Genomic DNA, 18,865 nt, shown 5'->3' with positions numbered 1-18,865 from the left:
AAACAAACTGAGGGTTGCTGGAGTGGGAGGTGGGGTGGAAGGGATGGGGTGACTGGGTGATGGACACTGGGGAGGGTATGTGCTCTGGTAAGCGCTGTGAATTGTGCAAGACTGTTGAATCTCAGATCTGTACCTCTGAAACAAATACAATATATGTTAAGAAAAAAAGAAGAAGATAGGAGGGGAAGAATGTAGCGGGGGAAATCGGAGGGGGAGATGAACCATGAGAGACGATGGACTCTGAGAAACAAACTGAGGGTTCTCGAGGGGAGGGGGGTGGGAGGATGGGTTAGCCTGGTGATGGGTATTGAAGAGGGCACGTTCTGCATGGAAAATATATATATATATATATATAAAATAAAAAAAGTGGGGGACGGGGTTCGCACGTCGTTAGCCTTTCAGAAGGTGAAAGACCACACGCAACTCAAAACCGCAGCGCCGCCCCTCGGAGGCCACCACCGAGAGGAGCGTCTCCCAGAGAGGCCGGAAGCGGCGCTGTGCCCCGGGTGGCCGCCCCTCGAGGCCGCGCGGAGGTTACCACCGACAGCATCTTGCCGAGAGGCCGGAAGCGGCCGGCTTCCGCCCGTGGTGGCTACGCAGCTTCCGGCCGAGTTGTGTGGCGGCGGCGAGGGGCGCTGCGGGGCCTGAGGCGGGTCGCGGCCGAGACTGATGCCCGCAGCGCCCGTTTCTCACCTCCCTGGGGCTGCTCCTGAGGTTCAGGAACAGAATTCCGAGAAGAAGCCGGCGGCTACGGCCGCGGCCCGCCCTGACGGCCCCGGAGCGCGCCCGGTTCGCCTGTGTTCGCTCCCCTCGGCGCCGGCTGTGCGAGTCCTGGGCTCCCGGACGACAGCGGCGGCGCGGGCCCCGCGGGAGGGATGGGCGTGTGGTCCCCACGGACCCTCAGACCTGCCTCTTCTTGTGGGGGAACGTCTGCGCTCGGGGTGCCCGTTTTCTGGCCAGGATCCGACGTCTTCTCTGGATTTGCTTGTGCCGCAAAACAGCGGCGTGTTTGGTTTGGTATTTTTCCTTTCCTTCCACGATCTTTCCGTGTTACAACTTTTGACCGGCCTAGTTTGTGCTTTCCGTCACACGTGACGAATTTCACCGGGATTGTCGTTTTCCTTTGGAATTAATCTTTCAGCGAGGTGGTTTTTTGTTGTTTTTTTTTAAGATTTTATGTATTTGGGGGGACTGGCGGGGCAGGGCATGAGAATCTCCAGCGGACTCCACGCAGCGCTGAGCCCTCACCACCCGAGATCGTGACCCGAGCCGAAGCCAAGAGTGCGACACGACTGACTGAGCCACCCAGGTGCCCCCTCAGAGTTTCAAGATGACTAGTCAGCTTTAACCTCAGCAGAAGTGTTCGGCGCCCTTGTGCATTTCTGTAAGTTAATGGTTTGTTTTGCCTTAGGAGTAGCCAAAAAAATTCACCCCCGACACCGTCTCCTTGAAGCAGGAACTGTGAAGTAAGTTTGCTCAAGCAGTGAGAGCCCGTAATGGAGGCAGCCTTGGCTGTTGATCTCAAAGGGAGAGGAGGACCGCCCTGGGAGCTGAGAACGTGCGCTGTGCAGGAAGAGCTCCCAACAACCAGGCGGTAGATGCTAGTCCTAACCTCAGGCAGTTTTGTTACCGGGAGACCCCTGGACCCTGGGAGGCTCGGAACCAACTCTAGGAACTTTGCGGTCAGTGGCTGATGCCGCACCAAGGAGCAGATCCTCATCATCGTGCCCAGGAGCTCCAGGTCTAAATTAGAGGATCAGCCAAAGACCAGAGGAGGCAGCGATGGGGGGGGGGGGGTTGGAGGGAGCGCTTGATGAAACAGGACAGCAGGTGTGATTAAATGAGTTAATATCTAGCGAGGGAGAGAAGCATCCGGACAACCGTGGGAGCAAGGTTACAAAGCTTCAGGCTCCACTCAGCCAGGCCAGAAGTATTAGTGTCAGCCTTTCCCATTCTCTCATGCTTTCTAGTTTGTTTCTTACTTCTTGAAGGTGGAATAGACTGTGCGTCCATTTTTCTCTATTCTGTGCCCTGAGAATTGTCCCCTAAGGCGTCCTTCTGAGATAATAACTCCGGTTCACTCATTGAGTCTTTCACAAACCCGACCATATCTTGTTTGCAGGCCGTAGCCAGGACATGTGGCATGGGAGTACGTTCAGAGCACACACGCAGCGTAGAAGCCACCAACGACTCCAGCCCGTGAAGTATCTAGAATTCCAGGCCATTCATGAGCAAGGTGAGAGAGGGTGGCTGAAAGTTCTGCTAGCTATCCAGGTTGAAAAGCATTAGGAACACCGGAAACGTAGAAACGCCATGCTGAATCAGACTGAATATCTATCCTCTCAAGTATCACATTCCCACTTAGGTAGCACTAACAAAGGACATGATACAGAATAACATAATGCTGTCTTCCCTATTATCAGCCTCAGGAGGAAGTTGTATACCAGCATTCCTAACTTCATTTAAAAACCTCTTCAGACTGTTCTCATAAAATAAAATTTATCTTTATTTAAACCTGTTTATATTTTCGTCATATGTAATATCGTGGCCTAATTTCTACTGTACATTTAGTACTTGCTCTGTAAAGTAGAACTTAATCTTTTGCCTTAAAATGACCTTTTCTGAATTTCCCTGATTATTTAAAGCCATTTTGTACCTCTTTACTGTGCCCTTGTAATGGAATCTATGTCATCTACCTAATCTTTCAGACTCATCTAACCCTGTTTAGTTTTTCCTTTAGTCCCTGCTGTCTTTAGTTAAAAAGTCACAAATCATTCTAAAATATAGATCTTTCCTCTTCAGTATTATCTCCTCATTGCCCCCATTCCCTCTAACTTCAGTATATTTTCATCTGTTCTGACTACAGTTAAAAACAAATTATTTTGGGGCACCTGGGTGACTTGGTTGAGCGTCCAAATCGTGATTTCAGCTCAGGTCATGATTTCAGGGTCCTGGGATCAAGCCCCAAGTTGGCCTCTGTGCTCAGCGGGGAGTCTGCTTCTCCCCATCTTCCTCTGCCCCTCACCCACCCCACCCCATACCCCACGCTCACTCTCAAAATAAAAAATATCTTTAAAAAAGATTATTTTGGGGCACCTGGGTGGCTCAGTTGGTTAAGTGACTGCCTTCGGCTCAGGTCGTGATCCTGGAGTCCCAGGATCGAGTCCCACGTCGGGCTCCCCGCTGAGCGGGGCGTCTGCTTCTTCCTCTGACCCTCCCCCCTCTCGTGTGCTCTCTCTCTCAAATAAATAAATAAAATCTTTAAAAAATAATAATAATAATAAAATAATAATAACAAAAAAGATTATTTTTCTGTTACTTTCTACTGCCATCCGCAATATTTCTTATTTTCACCTTCTTCCACTTTTGATACCTATTGTTACTCATTGTTCAGTCCAAATTCCTTTATGATAGTTGCTGTATTCATCTCTTTCCTTGCCCACCTCACCCCCCAACTCTGTACCTACAGAATGGGAGAAAATATCTGCAAACTATCAGATAAGAGGTTAATATCCAAAATATATAAAGAACTCGGGATGCCTGGGTGGCTCAAGTCAGTTTAGTGTCTGACTTTTTTTTTTTTTAAGATTTTATTTATTTATTCATGAGAGATAGAGAGGCAGAGGCAGAGGGAGAAGCAGGCTCCCCGCGGAGCAGGGAGCCCGATGCGGGACTCGATCCCAGGAGCCTGGGATCATGACCCGAGCTGAAGGCAGACGCTTAACCGACTGAGCCACCCAGGCGTCCCTAGTGTCTGACTCTTGATCCCAGCTCAGGTCTTGATCTCAGGGTTGTGAGTTTAGGCCCCGTGCTGGGTGTGGAGCCTACTTAAAAAAAATTTTTTTTTAATAAATATTTTATTTAGTTGAGAGAGAGAGAGAACAAGCGGTGGGGTGAGCAGGGGCAGGGGGAGAGGGAGAAGCAGACTCCCCACTAAGCAGGGAGCCTGACGCGGGGCTCGATCCCAGGACCCCGGGATCATGACCTGAGCCGAAGACAAATACTTAACCAGCTGAGCCACCCAGGTGCCCCAACATTTTTTTTAAAAAGACAAAATATAGGGGTGACCTGAGTGTCTCAGTCGGTTAAGCATCTGCCTTTGGCTGAGGTCATGATCCTCGGGTCCTGGGATCGAGCCCCGCATTGAGCTCCCTGCTTAGCGGGGAGCCTGCTTCTCCCTCTGCTGCTCCCCCTGCTTGTGCTCTCTCTCTGTCAAATAAATAAGTAAAATCTTTTTTAAAAAAATTAAATTTAAAAATAAAAAGACAGAATACATAAAGAATTCATACAACTTAATAACAACAAAAACAATCCAATTAAAACACAGGCAGGGTGCCTGGCTGGCTCAGTCGGTAGAGCATGCAACTCTTGATCTCAGGGTCATGAGTTCCAGCTTCACACTGGGTATGGAGCTTACTTAAATAAAAAAAAAATAAAACACAGGCAGAGGAGGTGAATAGACATTTTTCTAGAGAAGACATACAGATGGCCAAGAGATACAAATCATCAGGGAAATGCAAATCAATACCACAATGAAATATTACACCAGTCAGAAAGACTGGTATCAAAAAGACAAGAAATAACAAGTGTTGGAGGATGTGGAGAAAAGGGACCCTTATGAATGTTGGTGGGAAAGTAAATTGGTGCAGCCACTATGGAAAACAGTATGAGGTTTCTCAAAAAATTAAAAAATAGAACTATCATATGGCCCAGCAATCCCACTTCTATATATATATATATCTGAAGGAAATAAATGAAAACAGGGTATCAAAAAGATATCTGCACTCCCATGTTTATTGTATTATTCACAATAGCCAAGATGTGGAAACTACTTAAGTGTCCATTGATAGATGAATGAAGTATAGTACAATGGAATATTATTCAGCCATGAGAAAGAAGGAAATCCTGCCATTTGTGACAACATGGATAGAACCTGAGAGTACTGTATTAAGTGAGATAAGTCAAAGAAAGACACATTGTATGATGCCACTTATATGTGGAATCTAAAAAAGCTGAACTTGTAAAAACGAGTAGAATAGTGGTTACCAACTCAAAGTAGAGGAATTGGGAAGACAGTCAAGGGTACAAACTTGCAGTTAGAAAATTAATAAGTTCTGGGGATCTAATCAACATTGCGATTGTAGTTAACAGTACTCTATTATATACTTGAAAGTTGCTGAGAGATTAGACCTTAAATGTGTCATCACAAAAAATAATTACGTGCCATGATGGAGGTGTTAGCTAATGCTAATCATATTGAAATATATAAGTGTATCAAATCAATGTTGTGTATCTTAAACTTATACAATGTTAGATGTCAATTATATCTGAATAAAAAAATTTAGAGAACTATATTTTTCCCCTCCCCAAGAACTATTTTTTAAATGTCAGCATCTTGAAATGGACTCATCCTGACATGAAATCTATTTTTCCAAATCTTACTATCCATATCATTAGCTTTTTGATTAATAATAATCATGATAAAATAGAATTTTTAATTCATGGTATATAACAAAATTGGATTTAAAAATGATTCCTCCTTTATTCTTTTCATATCAATGCAAAGTTTCTCAGTCTTAAACATAACTTCTTATAGACCCAAGTTTTGTTTTGTTTCCTGAAATTAAAAAAGTCTTAAAATATCATAACTCCTTTTTCCCCATCTGAAAGCACTGATACTCCACATTTTTTTTTTTAAAGATTTTATTTATTTATTTGACAGAGACACAGCGAGAGAGGGAACAGAAGCAGGGGGAGTGGGAGAGGGAGAAGCAGGCTTCCCACTGAGCAGGGAGCCCGATGCGGGGCTAGATCCCAGGACCCCAGGATCATGACCTGAGCCGAAGGCAGACGCTTAACGACTGAGCCACCCAGGTGCCCCTCCACATTTTTAAAAGAAAAAATATTTGGTTGCAAAGACAGTAAAGTTTATGTCTTCTGAATCTGCAAGTTTTTTTTTTTTTTTTAATATTTTACTTGAGGGAGAGAGACAGAGAATGAGCAGGGAGGAGGAGCAGAGGGAGAAGCAGGCTCCTTGCCGAGCAGGGAGCCCTACGCGGGACTCAATCCCAGGACCCCGAGATCATGACCTGAGCCGAAGGCAGAGGCTTCACCTACTGAGCCACCCAGGCGCCCTGAATCTGCAAGTTTAATAAAAGCCTAATAACAAACATTCTATAATCTATACTTTGGGAGAAGATTTTCGTTCATATTCTGGAAAAAATTGTAATGTGTTTCTCAAGTGATATTTGTGAGGTTTTAGTATGTATTTTATTCTTGTTATTTCTCTTCTCATAGTCATACTCCTTATTTTGGTCTTTTTTAATTTGGCACAGCCAATACTCAGTGTAGTACAACTTTCTTATATCAGCACAAGAATACATATATCCAAAATGCCTTGTTACCTTCTTTTATCTTCATGATATCCTTGGTAAATAGTAGTTGTTATCCACATTTTACTGAAAAAATTCTGGGCATAAAGGAGTTAAATAACTTGTCAGCAGTTATAAGATTATGAGGTAAAGATTCAGGATTCTCCAGACCAACAGTTATTCATCCAGAGACCATAGTTAAACCTTAAACTTGGTGTGTAGCACACGGCAAAGAATGTTTATGAGGGTTTGGCTAGAAAAGGTGTTTTTTTTTTTTTAATTCATATCCCTTTATTTTTTTAATTCAAGTATCATTAACATACAGTGTAATATTAGTTTCAGGTATATAACACGATTCCACAATTCTATACTCAGCACTCATGAGTAAGTAAGATACCATAGAAATGGCTATTTTAAGGGATCATCTCTATATAAGGGTCTGACATTGGAAAAAATTTGCCATGTCTGGAGGACATGCTTCTTTCTCAGGCTTCTTCCCATAGCATCCTTTTCCAAAATATATTATCTGTTGAAAGAGGCCTAAATTCTTAATGAATTTGCCTAAATAGGTAGCCCATTAGTAGAACTTCTTATCCACAGGAGCAGTCTGAGGCCTTGCTGGAGCTAACTCACCTGGAAACCTCTTCAATATTTATTGTATTCATAGGGTTTCTCTCCTGTGCAAATTCTCTATTACTGAATAAGGCCAGGGCTTGCACTGGAAGCTTTCTCACATTCTTTACATTTAGAGGCCTTCACTCCAACATGGATTTTCAGGTGAACAAGAAGATGAGAGCATTGGATAAAGGTTTTTGCACACTTACTACAGTGATACAATTTCCCCCCAGAGTGAGTGAGTTCTCTGATGTCAAGAAAGGGGGAAATGCTGAATAAAGGCTTTCTCACACTCCCCACAATTATAGGTTTTTATCCGGTATGGTTTCTCCTGTGTTTAAAGATTTAAATTCCAGGGGAAATTTTTCCTACATTTATCACCTGTCTGTTGGAAGACTTTTTCACAACTGCCTTCCTTGTAAGTCTTCCCACTGAGTCACCGCCAGATGTGCGGTGTCAGCTTCCAAGATGTGTTACCTACGCCGTAACACAGGGCCCCAGGGCTCAGAGTGCTCAGAGGGGTCCTGCTTCTCGGAAGGTCCGGAGCTTGGTTTAATATCATTGTCACAGTCTGGAGATTCTAAATTTTATCTTTGAACTTGTGTTGTATATGTGAAGGACAGGACAATAATGCATGCACCTGAGCAGAGGGTATGTCTTGCCCTCCCATTCACGCATAGCATTTGTAATCCCCTAGGAAGACAAAATCCCAGTGGACCCAATATTCATGGGAGTTCAGTGAGACTCTAACTATGAAGGGGAGCAGAATAGGCTGCCCCAAAGTACACCACTTTGTCTTGTGGATTATGTTGAGCTGAAGGCAATCAAGACCCAGAAGACTCAGGAAAAACATCTACCTCTCCATTAACTACTTAAAATAATTTAGATAGAGGGCCTGTACCAGAAAAAGAGCTATTACCAGACATAACTTTTTTATCTGATAGACTTAACTGCATGCCATGGCAAACGTCTGATAACCAAACATCTCCTCTCATTATCCTATGAATTATCCTCCTCCCCTTTGAAGTCCCAGACCCCTCTCCCATTCCTTGGCTCAGGATGGCATATAAACCTCAATTGCCTGAATTGCCCATGAGTCTCATATCTTTGGGACTCCTGTCTGTACATAATTAAATTTGTTTTTCTCCTGTTAATCTGTCTTAGGTCACTTTAGTTATTAGACCAGCCAAAGAACCTAGAAGGGATGAAGAGAAAATTTCCCGCCCCTAACATACAGGGTAGGCATGTTATACCTGCACCTGAGTAAGCTGGGGTGCTGACAGCCAGGTGAGACCATACTTTCTTGCTGGAACCAGAACTTGCTCCTAACTCAGAAAGGTGGCAAACGGCAGGGTCTAAGAAACAGGAACAAGGAATCCACCACGTTCTTACTTGTGTTACTTCCCTGTGCTGGGCAGCCACTTACTGGAAATGATGGCAGAAGCGAAAGGGAAGAGAGCAACACACTGCCACCTTCTTTTTCTTTCTCCTTAGTCCTCAGCAGTTAAAGGAAGAGTTGATAGAATGTGTACCCGTCAAGAAGTGGTGAGTCACCCTGTACAGCATTTCCACTGTTCTGAAATACATATGCACATAGGAACTACAAAATACGAGTTGTGTATAATTTGGTGATTCCTTATGCTTTTATATTTGCATTTAGAAGTGGTATTGTACGATCTAAAGGTGAACAGCAAAATTCATAATTAAAATTTTAATTTTTGTTTACTTTAAATGACATTAAATATGAGAGAGCCCATGGTAGGGGAAAAATAGGTTTTATATTTTAATACCTTTAACAATATGCTTTTTCTGCTTTTTGAACAAAGCATTTTCATTTTGCACTAGTCCTGCAGATTATGTAGCTAGTACTGCCTATGTGTATTTCTCTAAATATTTGGTTCTTTAGAGCAGACTTCTTATTGGTACTACTTTTGTCACCTAAAGTAGACAGACTGCACAGATATAACTTATTATCTGAGACAGACACCTAAGGGAAAGAGCAAAGGATGATTTAAGCATGTCCCGGAATATATACTATGGGTCAACCTAAATCAAGCACAGTTTAACAGGGTCAGTTCAAGAGAGATAACACTAACACAGTAAAGATCCAGGACACAGATGAGAACAGTAGATCTTTGGCAATGGTTACACTGAAAATTATGAGAGCATTAGAGAGTTATAATGTATATAAAACACTTTCAAAAGATATCTCCATTTAACCTCACAACTCATTCCTGTAAAGTAGATATTTTTGTCCCCCATTCAGAGGTGAAGAAACAGAAGCTCACAGAGGTTAAGTAACTTGCCTGTGGTGATTTAAAATATAACAGTGAATTCTTTGACACAACTCCATCCAAAGGATGGAGCCTCGTTTCCCTCCCCTTGAGTCTTGGCTGGACCTAGTGACAAATTTCCAAAACTGAGAGTACGGTGGGAGTGGTGGTAGAAACTAGGCCACAGAAAGCACTGCAGCCTCCTTGGTCTTTTGGATAACTCGTTTTGGGGAGAATCCAGCTGCCACACTGTGAGGACACTCAGGCATCCGGCCAAGAGCCATGTGAGGGAAGCAATTTGAAAGCCAATCCTCAGCTTCCTTCAGATGACTACAGCCCAGCCAACATCTTGACCGCTACCTCTTGAGAAACCCGGAACCAGAACATTCTAGTAAACCACTTTCAATTCCCGACCCACAGAAACTATAGATATGTTTAAGATGGCACATGTGGGGGTAATTTGTTATATAGCAATAAATATGAAAAGGAAATGACCACACTAGGAAGCTTTAGAGACAGAATAAAGAGAGTTCTCTGCTGGTGCACTGTCCCTAAGATGTCTGGTAAATCACAGACTCCAGTACCAGATATTCTGATTCCAAAACTTATTTCCTCTTTACTAGATTATTCTACTCATTACAAGGATGAGAAAAGAATGCTAAGAATCAAAAGGAGAATCAAAGAAAATGTGGAATTGGAAGCTGAATGAACAGAAATAGTAGTGAATTAGCTATGAAGTGTTAGAGTAAATCCATCACCATAGGTCAATGCAACATTATGTGAGGGATGGAGGAGGGACAGAGAGTGGACTGGAGAAAGTGGGAACAATGGCCATTGATAATAATATGATTGAACAGAAATCGAGAAAAGAAGAATAAGCAGGCAAATAGAAACCATCAGGGGGCACTTGGCTCAGTCGTTAAGTGTCTGCCTTTGGCTCAGGTCATGATCCCAGGGTCCTGGGATCGAGCCCCGCATCGGGCTCCCTGCTCCGCGGGAAGCCTGCTTCTCCCTCTCCCACTCCCCCTGCTTGTGTTCCCTCTCTCGCTGTGTCTCTCTCTGTCAAATAAATAAATAAAATCTTTAAAAAGAAAAAAATAGAAACCATCAGGAAAGTCCGATTCAATACTGAAGCTGATCCTGAAACAAGCCACCGACAGAGATTTTACTAAGGAGGGTGGAGACAGATCTACAGTGATTTGGGAATTTACTAAATACAGAAGATCCTCAACATTTCAAGTCAGCACAAGGGACTCCAAGGATCCATGTCTCTGTTTCTCATTTGATGAGTCACAAACACCTTAAGGCTGGGGTGCTAGAAGTTATTAAGCCAGTGAGAGAGTCCAGTTTCCACATTTCAACAAGTTTTCACTGTTCTCTGCAGATACAATAACTCTCCTTAAGGCTGATGAGTTTATTATGTAAATGTTTGTTACATTTTAGTCAATTTGATGGAGGACATATACAGACCACTCAATTTTCTAAATTCTTCCTCCCCATATGATTCTCCTTCCCTTTCTGTTCTAAGGCCCACTGTCCATTTAAAGCTCAGTGACTCCCAGGAAACCTTCACTGACCTCCCCAGACCAGGGCAAAAGTATCCAGTTTTAAATTCCCGACTACACCTTTGACAAATACAAAATGGATGTCAGGAGAAGTACTCTGGAAAGATGATCTGACCAAAGGTGAATTCAAGGCAAATTGTGCTTCTTACCTCCTTCCAGCAGGGGACTGAATCTCTAAGACTGACAGCAAAGCTGTGTTTCCATAAGCCAGAGTTGGAAACTCCAAGACCTGTGGCCCACTATTCTCTTTAAAAACATTACCTGTCAAAGGCAACAAGCTGGGACCTGGAGAAAACTAGATACAGTTGAGCTTGTAAGGGAACCACACTGGGAATTGGAAATAGAACTTATAAATCACAAGTAGTATAACCAAGGGACACAGAGCAGGAGACCTAGGAACCAGAAGCTCATCTAGTCTTCAAGCAATGGAAAACAGATAGCAAGAAGTAAGAGAGAGACTTGGAACCACAGGGAAGATTTTATCTCAGTAATGATCTACTCATTCCAATTGTGCATCTATGTCCCCTCCCCACCATCCTCACTGTCCTACCCAGATTGCAACTCTTTTCTCACCCAGTATCCTAGATCATCAAACTCTTTCCCTAAAGCCTCCTAGCATGCTCACTTCCTCCACATTATGGATGTTTCTCACGCACACAAGCCTAGAGCTCTTTGGACAGGATGGTCAAGAACTGTTCCAGCACCTTTATAATCTGCTCCTTAATGTGTATCTTGGACCTCAGCCTCTAACAGCAACATTCCTAGAGTTAGCTCAGAGATTTTTGGGGCCCAGACATTCATTTCCTGCTAACATTACTACCTAAAGCATTGGCAGAATTTCTGGTCAATAGACCTATTCCGCTGCTGCCAAGATTCTTACACCCTAGTCTGGCCCCCTTCTTTTACTAATAGAGGTTATTTGGCTTTTGGAGACTGTCTTAGGGATCAGTTTGCTAAAGTCTTCAACTCCTTAGTCATCCTGATCTTGAATAGAGATAGGGTTCAGGAAGATTCCACTGAGTGTTCTGGGAGAATTCCTAAGGCAGGGAAAATTTAACATTTCCCTGATAAAACTGTCACATACCCTTGTTTTGTCTAAGACGTCATTACAACACCGCAAAATAAAATCTTAGGCTTAGGTAATGCTTTTGTAAAGCTATACAGATTTTCCCTCCAAAATGGCCTTAAATTTTTCAGGCTTTAATACCAACCAACCAAGTAAAAACATATTTACTAAGCATTTAATACAACTCAACAGATAATACAAAGAAAGATAGGACAGATCCCTGCCATCCAGATGCTGATAAGATTCCAGAAATAATACTTCTGCCTTTGGTGAGGGCAGCCTGGGTACCACATAAGAAAGAGCAGAATTGAAAAGGAAGAAAGCAAAATCAAAGAAAAGCCATCAAATCCAGCTAAAGGACATCTGTCTTGGAGCAAGTGGCTCAGTACAGCACAGAGGATTTAGAGGAGCTGAAAGAGAAAGCTAGAGACTTTCCTTCTCTAACCTGAGCTCCTTGCCCACCACGGCAGATGCTCATTCTCACATACCTCAAACTCTGCAAGACCCTCAACACCAACCTCACTGTTCTACCATCATCAGTCTTCAGTTCAGTCATAACCACCTTTCCAATATATCTCCGTTCTTACAAGGGTGATCTGCTTTGTCACACGTCATCTATGTGTGCCACCTCAACACTGAAGTCTTACTCATTTGTTACCTTTTAGGCAGGTTCTCTGCTCGTCCTGTAAGTTAGCAAAGCGCATCAGTGGTTCTCTGCTTCCCACTCCACCACCAACTTAAAGAACTTGCGGAGTGGAAGCTTCTTGCATAAGCCGCCGCACATCAGCGGTTCAATTTTTCCAGTGCCCTGTTCTCTACCTGGGATTTCAATTTTCTTAAGGAAACTTTTTGAAGTGTCTGTAACACTCATTCTCTGCACCACTCACGCAGGAGTTCATCTGAACCCTGGAACAAATGAATTACCCCTCTGCACAAGACACAGTAGCTCAGTGATGCAAACATGAAGAGGACAGCCTCAAGGAGCTCTCTGCCTAGAATACGGTAGGAAATCCAATTACTAAGTGGTTTTTACTGTAGTCCGTACGAAAATACCAAGTTTCTAAGCGTTGTGACGGCAACGCGGTATTCCCCGGTTCTTGAGAACATGTCTACGAAGCATTGTCCTTCCCGATCTGTGGAGGACGTGACCTCAGAAGAGTTCACCTAATAATCGGAGAACTGGGGACTCCAGCGGCAAGTCCCGCCGCCTCGGAGCCGAAGCTGGTGAGCACCGACTGCTCGGCCAGAACCTCCCTGGCGCGCGGCTTGCTGCACACGCGTGGAAGGGTCGCGGCGCCCCCCGCTCTGAAGGGTCGGGATGCACCGTAAACCCAGAAATGACGTCACTCTCGCGGCGCCCCGCGTGGCCGCGCGGCAGGAATCCGGGGCGGAGCGGGTCGCTCGCGGGTGCCCGCGCCCCTCGCTGGTTCCCGGGCTGGCAGCGGGACGCACGGCGCAGCGCCCAGCACGGAGGCCTCAGCGTCCCCCGCGGGCGGCCGTCCTCCCCGCCGCGCAGGTGGGTCCGCGCTGACGGCGCTCGGCCGGAGAGCACAGGCCGCGGCGGGGGCGGCCGGGGCGCGAGGCGGCCGCGCGCGACCCCTCCTCCCCCGGGCGGCCCCCGCCCCTCGCGTCCCGACGGGCCGCCCGCGCCACGTGCCGGCGGACGGCTCCGCGCCCCCAGCGCGCGGGGATCCCTGGTCCCGCCGGAAGCGGCGCAGGCCGGGCGGGCGGCCGGGCCCGGGCGACACTCCGTCCGGGGGGCGCGGCCCGGGCGGCGTGTCGGGCGGGGCCCGCGTCCCCGGAGTTCGGGTCCCTGCGGCTTGGGGACGGACAGCAAAGCGTCCCGAGCCGGGACCGCCGTGCTTGCTCGCCGGCGCGGGGACGGGGTGAATGGCTGGCGCAGTCGCCGTGCTGTCTCGTTCTTGGAAGACGTGGACGCTGCGAGTCCCCGTGTCCCGCGCCCTGAGTGGCCCCTAAACCGGCTCACCTAAGCCCTCACCTGATCCTTGGGGCCGGGAGACACACCTTCGGCTGTGTGTGGAGGATGCCGAGCGGGTAGCAGGTGAGAGGCGCGCACAAGACACGCGAGGGGCCTCGGTGCCGGGAAACCGAGGCAGGGCTCCGAAGCCAGCGCCCAGATGACGGGGTCCCGGCGAGCAGTGCCGCGGTCCTGAGGTGTCACCGGGGCGAGCTCTGAATCTAATGCCGCCCCGTCCGCACGCACTCTCAGAGCAACCCTGCAGGGAAGGTTTCGTTCACCGGCTCCTTTCCCGGTCTTGTTAACTGGGCTGCTGTCATGCGAGTAATTAACGCTAGGGCAGCTGGGTGAAGGGCACAGGGACTTGTCTGCACCATTTGGGGAAGTTTCTTTAAATTCAAAAGTGTTTCAAAGTAATACGTTAAAAAGAAAGGTAAGATTTTTACAGAGGGGGGAAATAGAGGTTTAGAAAGGTTAAGCCACTACACATAGGAGAACACGACACGATTCAAGCCTAGGTCTTCCGGAATCCACAGCCCACGTCCTTCCCCGCGGCCCACCATGCTGATGAAGTGGTCCACGTTTCAACAGACAGGCCCTGTTAAGTCTGCTATTACGTGGAAAACTGAAACCATCCACACCCACACAGCCTACTACCTCCCTAGGTTAAGGTGACTTTACTATTCATTTGTCTACACTAGATATGACGCTATTCCACTATCTTTATCAACATGACACTATTCCAGGAAATTCTTGCCCTAGAAGATAAAGCTGCAAATAATCATATTTGTTTCAAGAAATTACCCCTCAAAAAATCCACCTGAATGACTATCAGACTCCCAACTTTTTGATCCAGACTTTTTGAAACCTCCAGCTGAAAACCTTCACCTTGTTGTGTTCATCAGTTCTAAACTGTTGTCATGATCCTTCTCCAAACCTCGTTCTGCTTTGAAAGATCTGTCTTAAACCCCTGAAACCTCACAAATATCCTGACTTTGCCTTCCTCCTCGGGAGATACTACTAAGTAACTCTGTCAAGGTAGTGTAGCATTCTTAAGAATAAATTCAGCTTGCCCTTATCAATGGATTGTTTTGGTGTTATTTTTGGAAAGCAGGGGTCCAACAGTAGTCTCAATATAATGAAAAATGCTCTTTCTTGACAAACATTCCCTCTACTTAGAAAAAGGTTTGAATTACTTAAACATGTTTTTTTAAATTTGGGTCAAGCCTTCTTGCTCTTCTGAAACAGAAACATTAGGCTTAGTAAGTTCAAGCATTTAATCAGCGTGTGTGGGTCTATCTTTTTAACTGTGGTTTCTATAACCTTAGGAGTGTTCCCTGAAAGATAACCCTCGTTACCGTCCTCTCTGACCATTGGAGCTGGAATGGCTGCAGTGTTACTTCCACTGGCTCCTGAAGAGCCAGAGGGCCTCTTCAGAGTAGACAACAAAAAAGGTCCTGCCAAGGTTCCGGGATCTGGCCCACAGGAGAGCAGCCCAAACAGCCAGGAGCTATTCCGCCAGCGCTTCCGACAGTTCTGCTACAAGGAGACTCCTGGACCCCGTGAGGCCTTGAGCCAGCTCTGGGTGTTCTGCTGTGAGTGGTTAAGACCTGAGATACACAGCAAGGAGCAGATGTTGGACTTGCTGGTGCTGGAGCAGTTCCTGACCATCCTGCCCGAGGAGCTGCAGGCCTGGGTGCGGGAGCAGCACCCGGAGAGCGGGGAGGAGGCCGTGGCTGCGCTGGAGGATCTGGAGAAGGAATTGGATGAACCAGACCAGCAGGTAGAAAGGGACCTGTGCTCAGTGCAGGGGTGGTTGGGAGTGGGCATCCAGGCTGATCCTTTATGGGCTCTCGGGATCATGTAGACTGTGGGCCCTTCAGATGCCCAAATGAGCCTGCTTGTTCTCAGGTTTCAACCCAGACCTGTGCACAGGAAGTGCTTTCTGAGACATCGGAGCCTCTGGATCCAGCTAAGGAAGCAACATCTCTCCAGCCTCAACCCATGGAGATCCAGCTTACGGGTGAATCTCAGGACCCTCAGCACCAACAGGATTGTGGTTAGTGTTGACACTTGGGTCATATGGCTCCCCTGGAGACCTTAGAATCATTCATCATTGAACACATATATACTGAATACTCACTCTGTGCCAGGCACCATGCAAGGCACTGGGTATAGTGAATAAAGCAGACGTGACCCTTGCTTTCACGGAGCTTACAAAATAAATGTACCATAACAGATTGTAGATGGGGGAAGAAGAAGGTAGTCAGAGAAGGCCCTTTTGAGGAAGTAACATGGGAGCTAAATCCCAAAAGTAGAGTAGAAATTAGCCAGGTGAGTTGTAGAAGGGAAAGCAATGTAGGCCTAAGAGCATGTACAAAAACAGGTGGGAAAGAGGTGGGTTTGAAAGAAGGCCAGTGTGACTGGAGCATGAAGAGAGAGGCAGAAGAGCAGAGAGAAGGAGGTCAGGGGCCAGAACACAAGCGCTTTGTGGGTGCAGGTAAGGAGTCAGTACGTCTTTAACTTTCAGGCTCTATGAGACCTACCTCTGGGTTCTATGGGAATCAGAGGAATTTAAATTCCATTATTTTCATGGGCTTTTTAAATTTTGCCTATAACTAGGATAAATAAATTAATAAAATAAAATTCTCCTATAACTCAGGAACTAGACTCTATCAACCCTAGGCACCCTAGATTATAGTTGGTCATTCATAGAAACCAGTTTCTCTTTAAAAGTTGAAATCAGTTTTTTTCTTTCATAGCAAGTTTATTAAATTCCTGATGTACTTTATCAGTTATTAAAGGCACCATTCTCTGAGCCAACACCTTTCCTCTGGGTTCACTCTTATTGAAGTTCATTCTTTAATAATTATCTTAGGTTCTTTGGGTGTAGACTTAGTCTTTGCATGTCTGAAAATACCCTTATTTTGCCCTCCCCCCCTTTTTTTTTAACATATATATATGTGTTATATATATATATATATATATATTTTTTTTTTTTTTTTTTTTTAAGTAGGCTCCACGCCCAACACCGGGCTTGAACTCACGACCCTGAGATCAAGAGTTGGATGCTGCACCAACTGAGCCAGCCAGGCGCCCCTTTCCTCCCTTTTTACTCACACTTGAGCTAGAGTAAAATTCGGATTGACCATTTTCCTCTTCAGCATTTGGAAGGTCTTGCGGGCACTACTACTTCCAGTAGCTAGTCTTCTAGCTTCTGTGGTGTGCTATATTATCAGTGTCTAAATTGCCTTTTTTATTTTTTTAGGGATACCATCTTTTCTCATTAATAGCATTTCTCTTTACTCTTAGCCTTTATGATGTGAAGTTTCACTAAAACGTGTGTGCTGATAGGGTTTTATTTTTACTCATCTTGCTTGGTCCATAAATGTCCTGTTGCTAAGAACCCATGTTTTTCTTCACTTCTGGAAAATTCTCAGCTATCGGTTCTTTACATAACGGGTTTTTTTATTCTTTATGTATTTTCTTCAGGGACTCCCAGAAGATGCTGGTTAGAACCTATTTATCAATCTATTCACTTCGCTGAACTACTTTTTCATATCCTTTAGGCCTTTGTCTCTGTGGTACATCCCAGCGGAGTCCTGTTACATTCCAGTTCATTCTATCTCCAGTTTGTCCATTTCTGAAATTCCTATTCAGTTTTTATATCATGTTTTCTTGTTTCATTTTTACTGATTTTATTTCATAATTCCATGTTTATGTGCCATGGACACTGTGTCATCACTTACCTCTTTCAGGTATCTTTCATCTTTTCAGGCTTTTTGATGAGAATAATTTCATCTGGATTGAATTCATGTTCCAGGTGGTGATTTTGTTAACCATCTTTCTTAGCATTCTGTTCACGTGTTTTGAAATTTTCATCTCTGGGCTCCTTCTGAGTTCTTTCTCATCTGCTGTACATTCTCCCCTTCCTTGCCGAGCCGTTCTGTGGCTCCTTCTCCCCGACCCCACACCCACACCAGGGCTCCCGTGATCACACACACCCCATCAGTGTCATCACAGGCTTCCAGGCGGCCTGACGGGCTTCTTGGTCGCAGAGCCGTCCACGTGCTCGTGTGTGCGCGCCTGGAGTCCCACCCAGACTCCCCATTTTCCTGTGGGCCACCGTCTCCGTCCCTCTCTGGAGCCCAGCAGGTCCATGGCTGCAACTGTAGCTACCATTCTGTGCTTTTGTTTCCTTTCTGATCCACAGAGAAGTTTGTCTTGTTTAGCACAGATGTGTTATAGATTAATTTTTACTTTTATCACTCCACGTATTTGGAGCTAGATTATGAAGTTGCTGTGCCATCCTGACTAGAAGTACACCATCTTCCCCAACCTTTTTTTTTTTTAATATTTTTATTTCTTTAAGTAATCTCTACTCTCAGTGTGGGCCTTGAACTCACAACCCCGAGATCAAGAGTCACATACTCAGGGCACCTGGGTGGCTCAGTTGTTAAACGCCTGCCTTCAGCTCAGGTCATGGTCCCAGGGTCCTGGGTTCGAGCCCCACAGCGGGCTCCCTGCTCCACGGGAAGCCTGCTTCTCCCTCTCCCACTCCCCCTGCTTGTGTTCCCTCTCACGCTGTGTCTCTCTTTGTCAAATAAATAAATAAAATCTTTTTTTTTTAAGATTTTTTTTTTTTTTAATTTATTTGCGAGAGAGAGAATGAGAGACAGAGAGCATGAGAGGGAGGAGGGTCATAGGGAGAAGCAGACTCCCCACCGAGCAGGGAGCCCGATGCGGGACTCGATCCCGGGACTCCAGGATCATGACCTGAGCCGAAGGCAGTCGCTTAACCAACTGAGCCACCCAGGCGCCCAATAAATAAAATCTTTAAAAAAAAAAAAAAAAGTCACATACTCTACTGGCTGAGCTAGCCGGGAACCCCTTCCCCAACCTTTTTCAGTCAGTCAGAAATTATGTTTCTATGCTGTGATGTTTTTTAATAATAATCCATTAGTTTTTTCTAATGCTGATACGAATTTTCTGTTCTA

General features: G+C 45.4%; 1 protein-coding gene across 4 annotated transcripts; it reads left to right on the top strand.

Moving 5' to 3' along the window:
- The first annotated feature begins 12,867 nt into the window (after positions 1-12,867).
- LOC102743083 (zinc finger and SCAN domain-containing protein 21-like) lies at positions 12,868-16,179 on the top strand. Of its 4 annotated transcripts, XM_081827392.1 has the most exons (4): positions 13,995-14,301; positions 14,405-14,539; positions 15,197-15,651; positions 15,780-16,177. In XM_081827392.1, exons 3-4 carry the CDS (start codon positions 15,253-15,255, stop codon positions 15,930-15,932), a joined length of 552 nt encoding a protein of 183 aa, XP_081683518.1. In that variant the 5' UTR covers positions 13,995-14,301; positions 14,405-14,539; positions 15,197-15,252; the 3' UTR covers positions 15,933-16,177. The 4 variants fall into 4 exon arrangements, with proteins under 4 accessions (XP_081683521.1, XP_081683518.1, XP_081683520.1 ...); XM_081827395.1 differs by lacking the exons at positions 13,995-14,301; positions 14,405-14,539 and adding an exon at positions 12,868-12,892 and having other exon boundaries at positions 15,780-16,178; XM_081827394.1 differs by lacking the exon at positions 14,405-14,539 and having other exon boundaries at positions 15,780-16,179.
- Positions 16,180-18,865: the final 2,686 nt, after the last annotated feature.

The sequence above is a fragment of the Leptonychotes weddellii genome, chromosome 8 (genome assembly GCF_054177405.1).
Source record: "Leptonychotes weddellii isolate Sample4059 chromosome 8, ASM5417740v2, whole genome shotgun sequence".
NCBI lineage: Eukaryota > Metazoa > Chordata > Mammalia > Carnivora > Phocidae > Leptonychotes > Leptonychotes weddellii.
This window is presented reverse-complemented; position numbering and strand designations above follow the sequence as displayed.

Bases quoted from the DNA above. Each gene is read 5' to 3' on its own strand.
- LOC102743083 (XM_081827394.1), top strand. From the start codon at position 15,253: ATGGCTGCAGTGTTACTTCCACTGGCTCCTGAAGAGCCAGAGGGCCTC. The intron at 15,652-15,779 runs GTAGAAAGGGAC...GCTTGTTCTCAG, and splicing joins TGGATGAACCAGACCAGCAG to GTTTCAACCCAGACCTGTGC.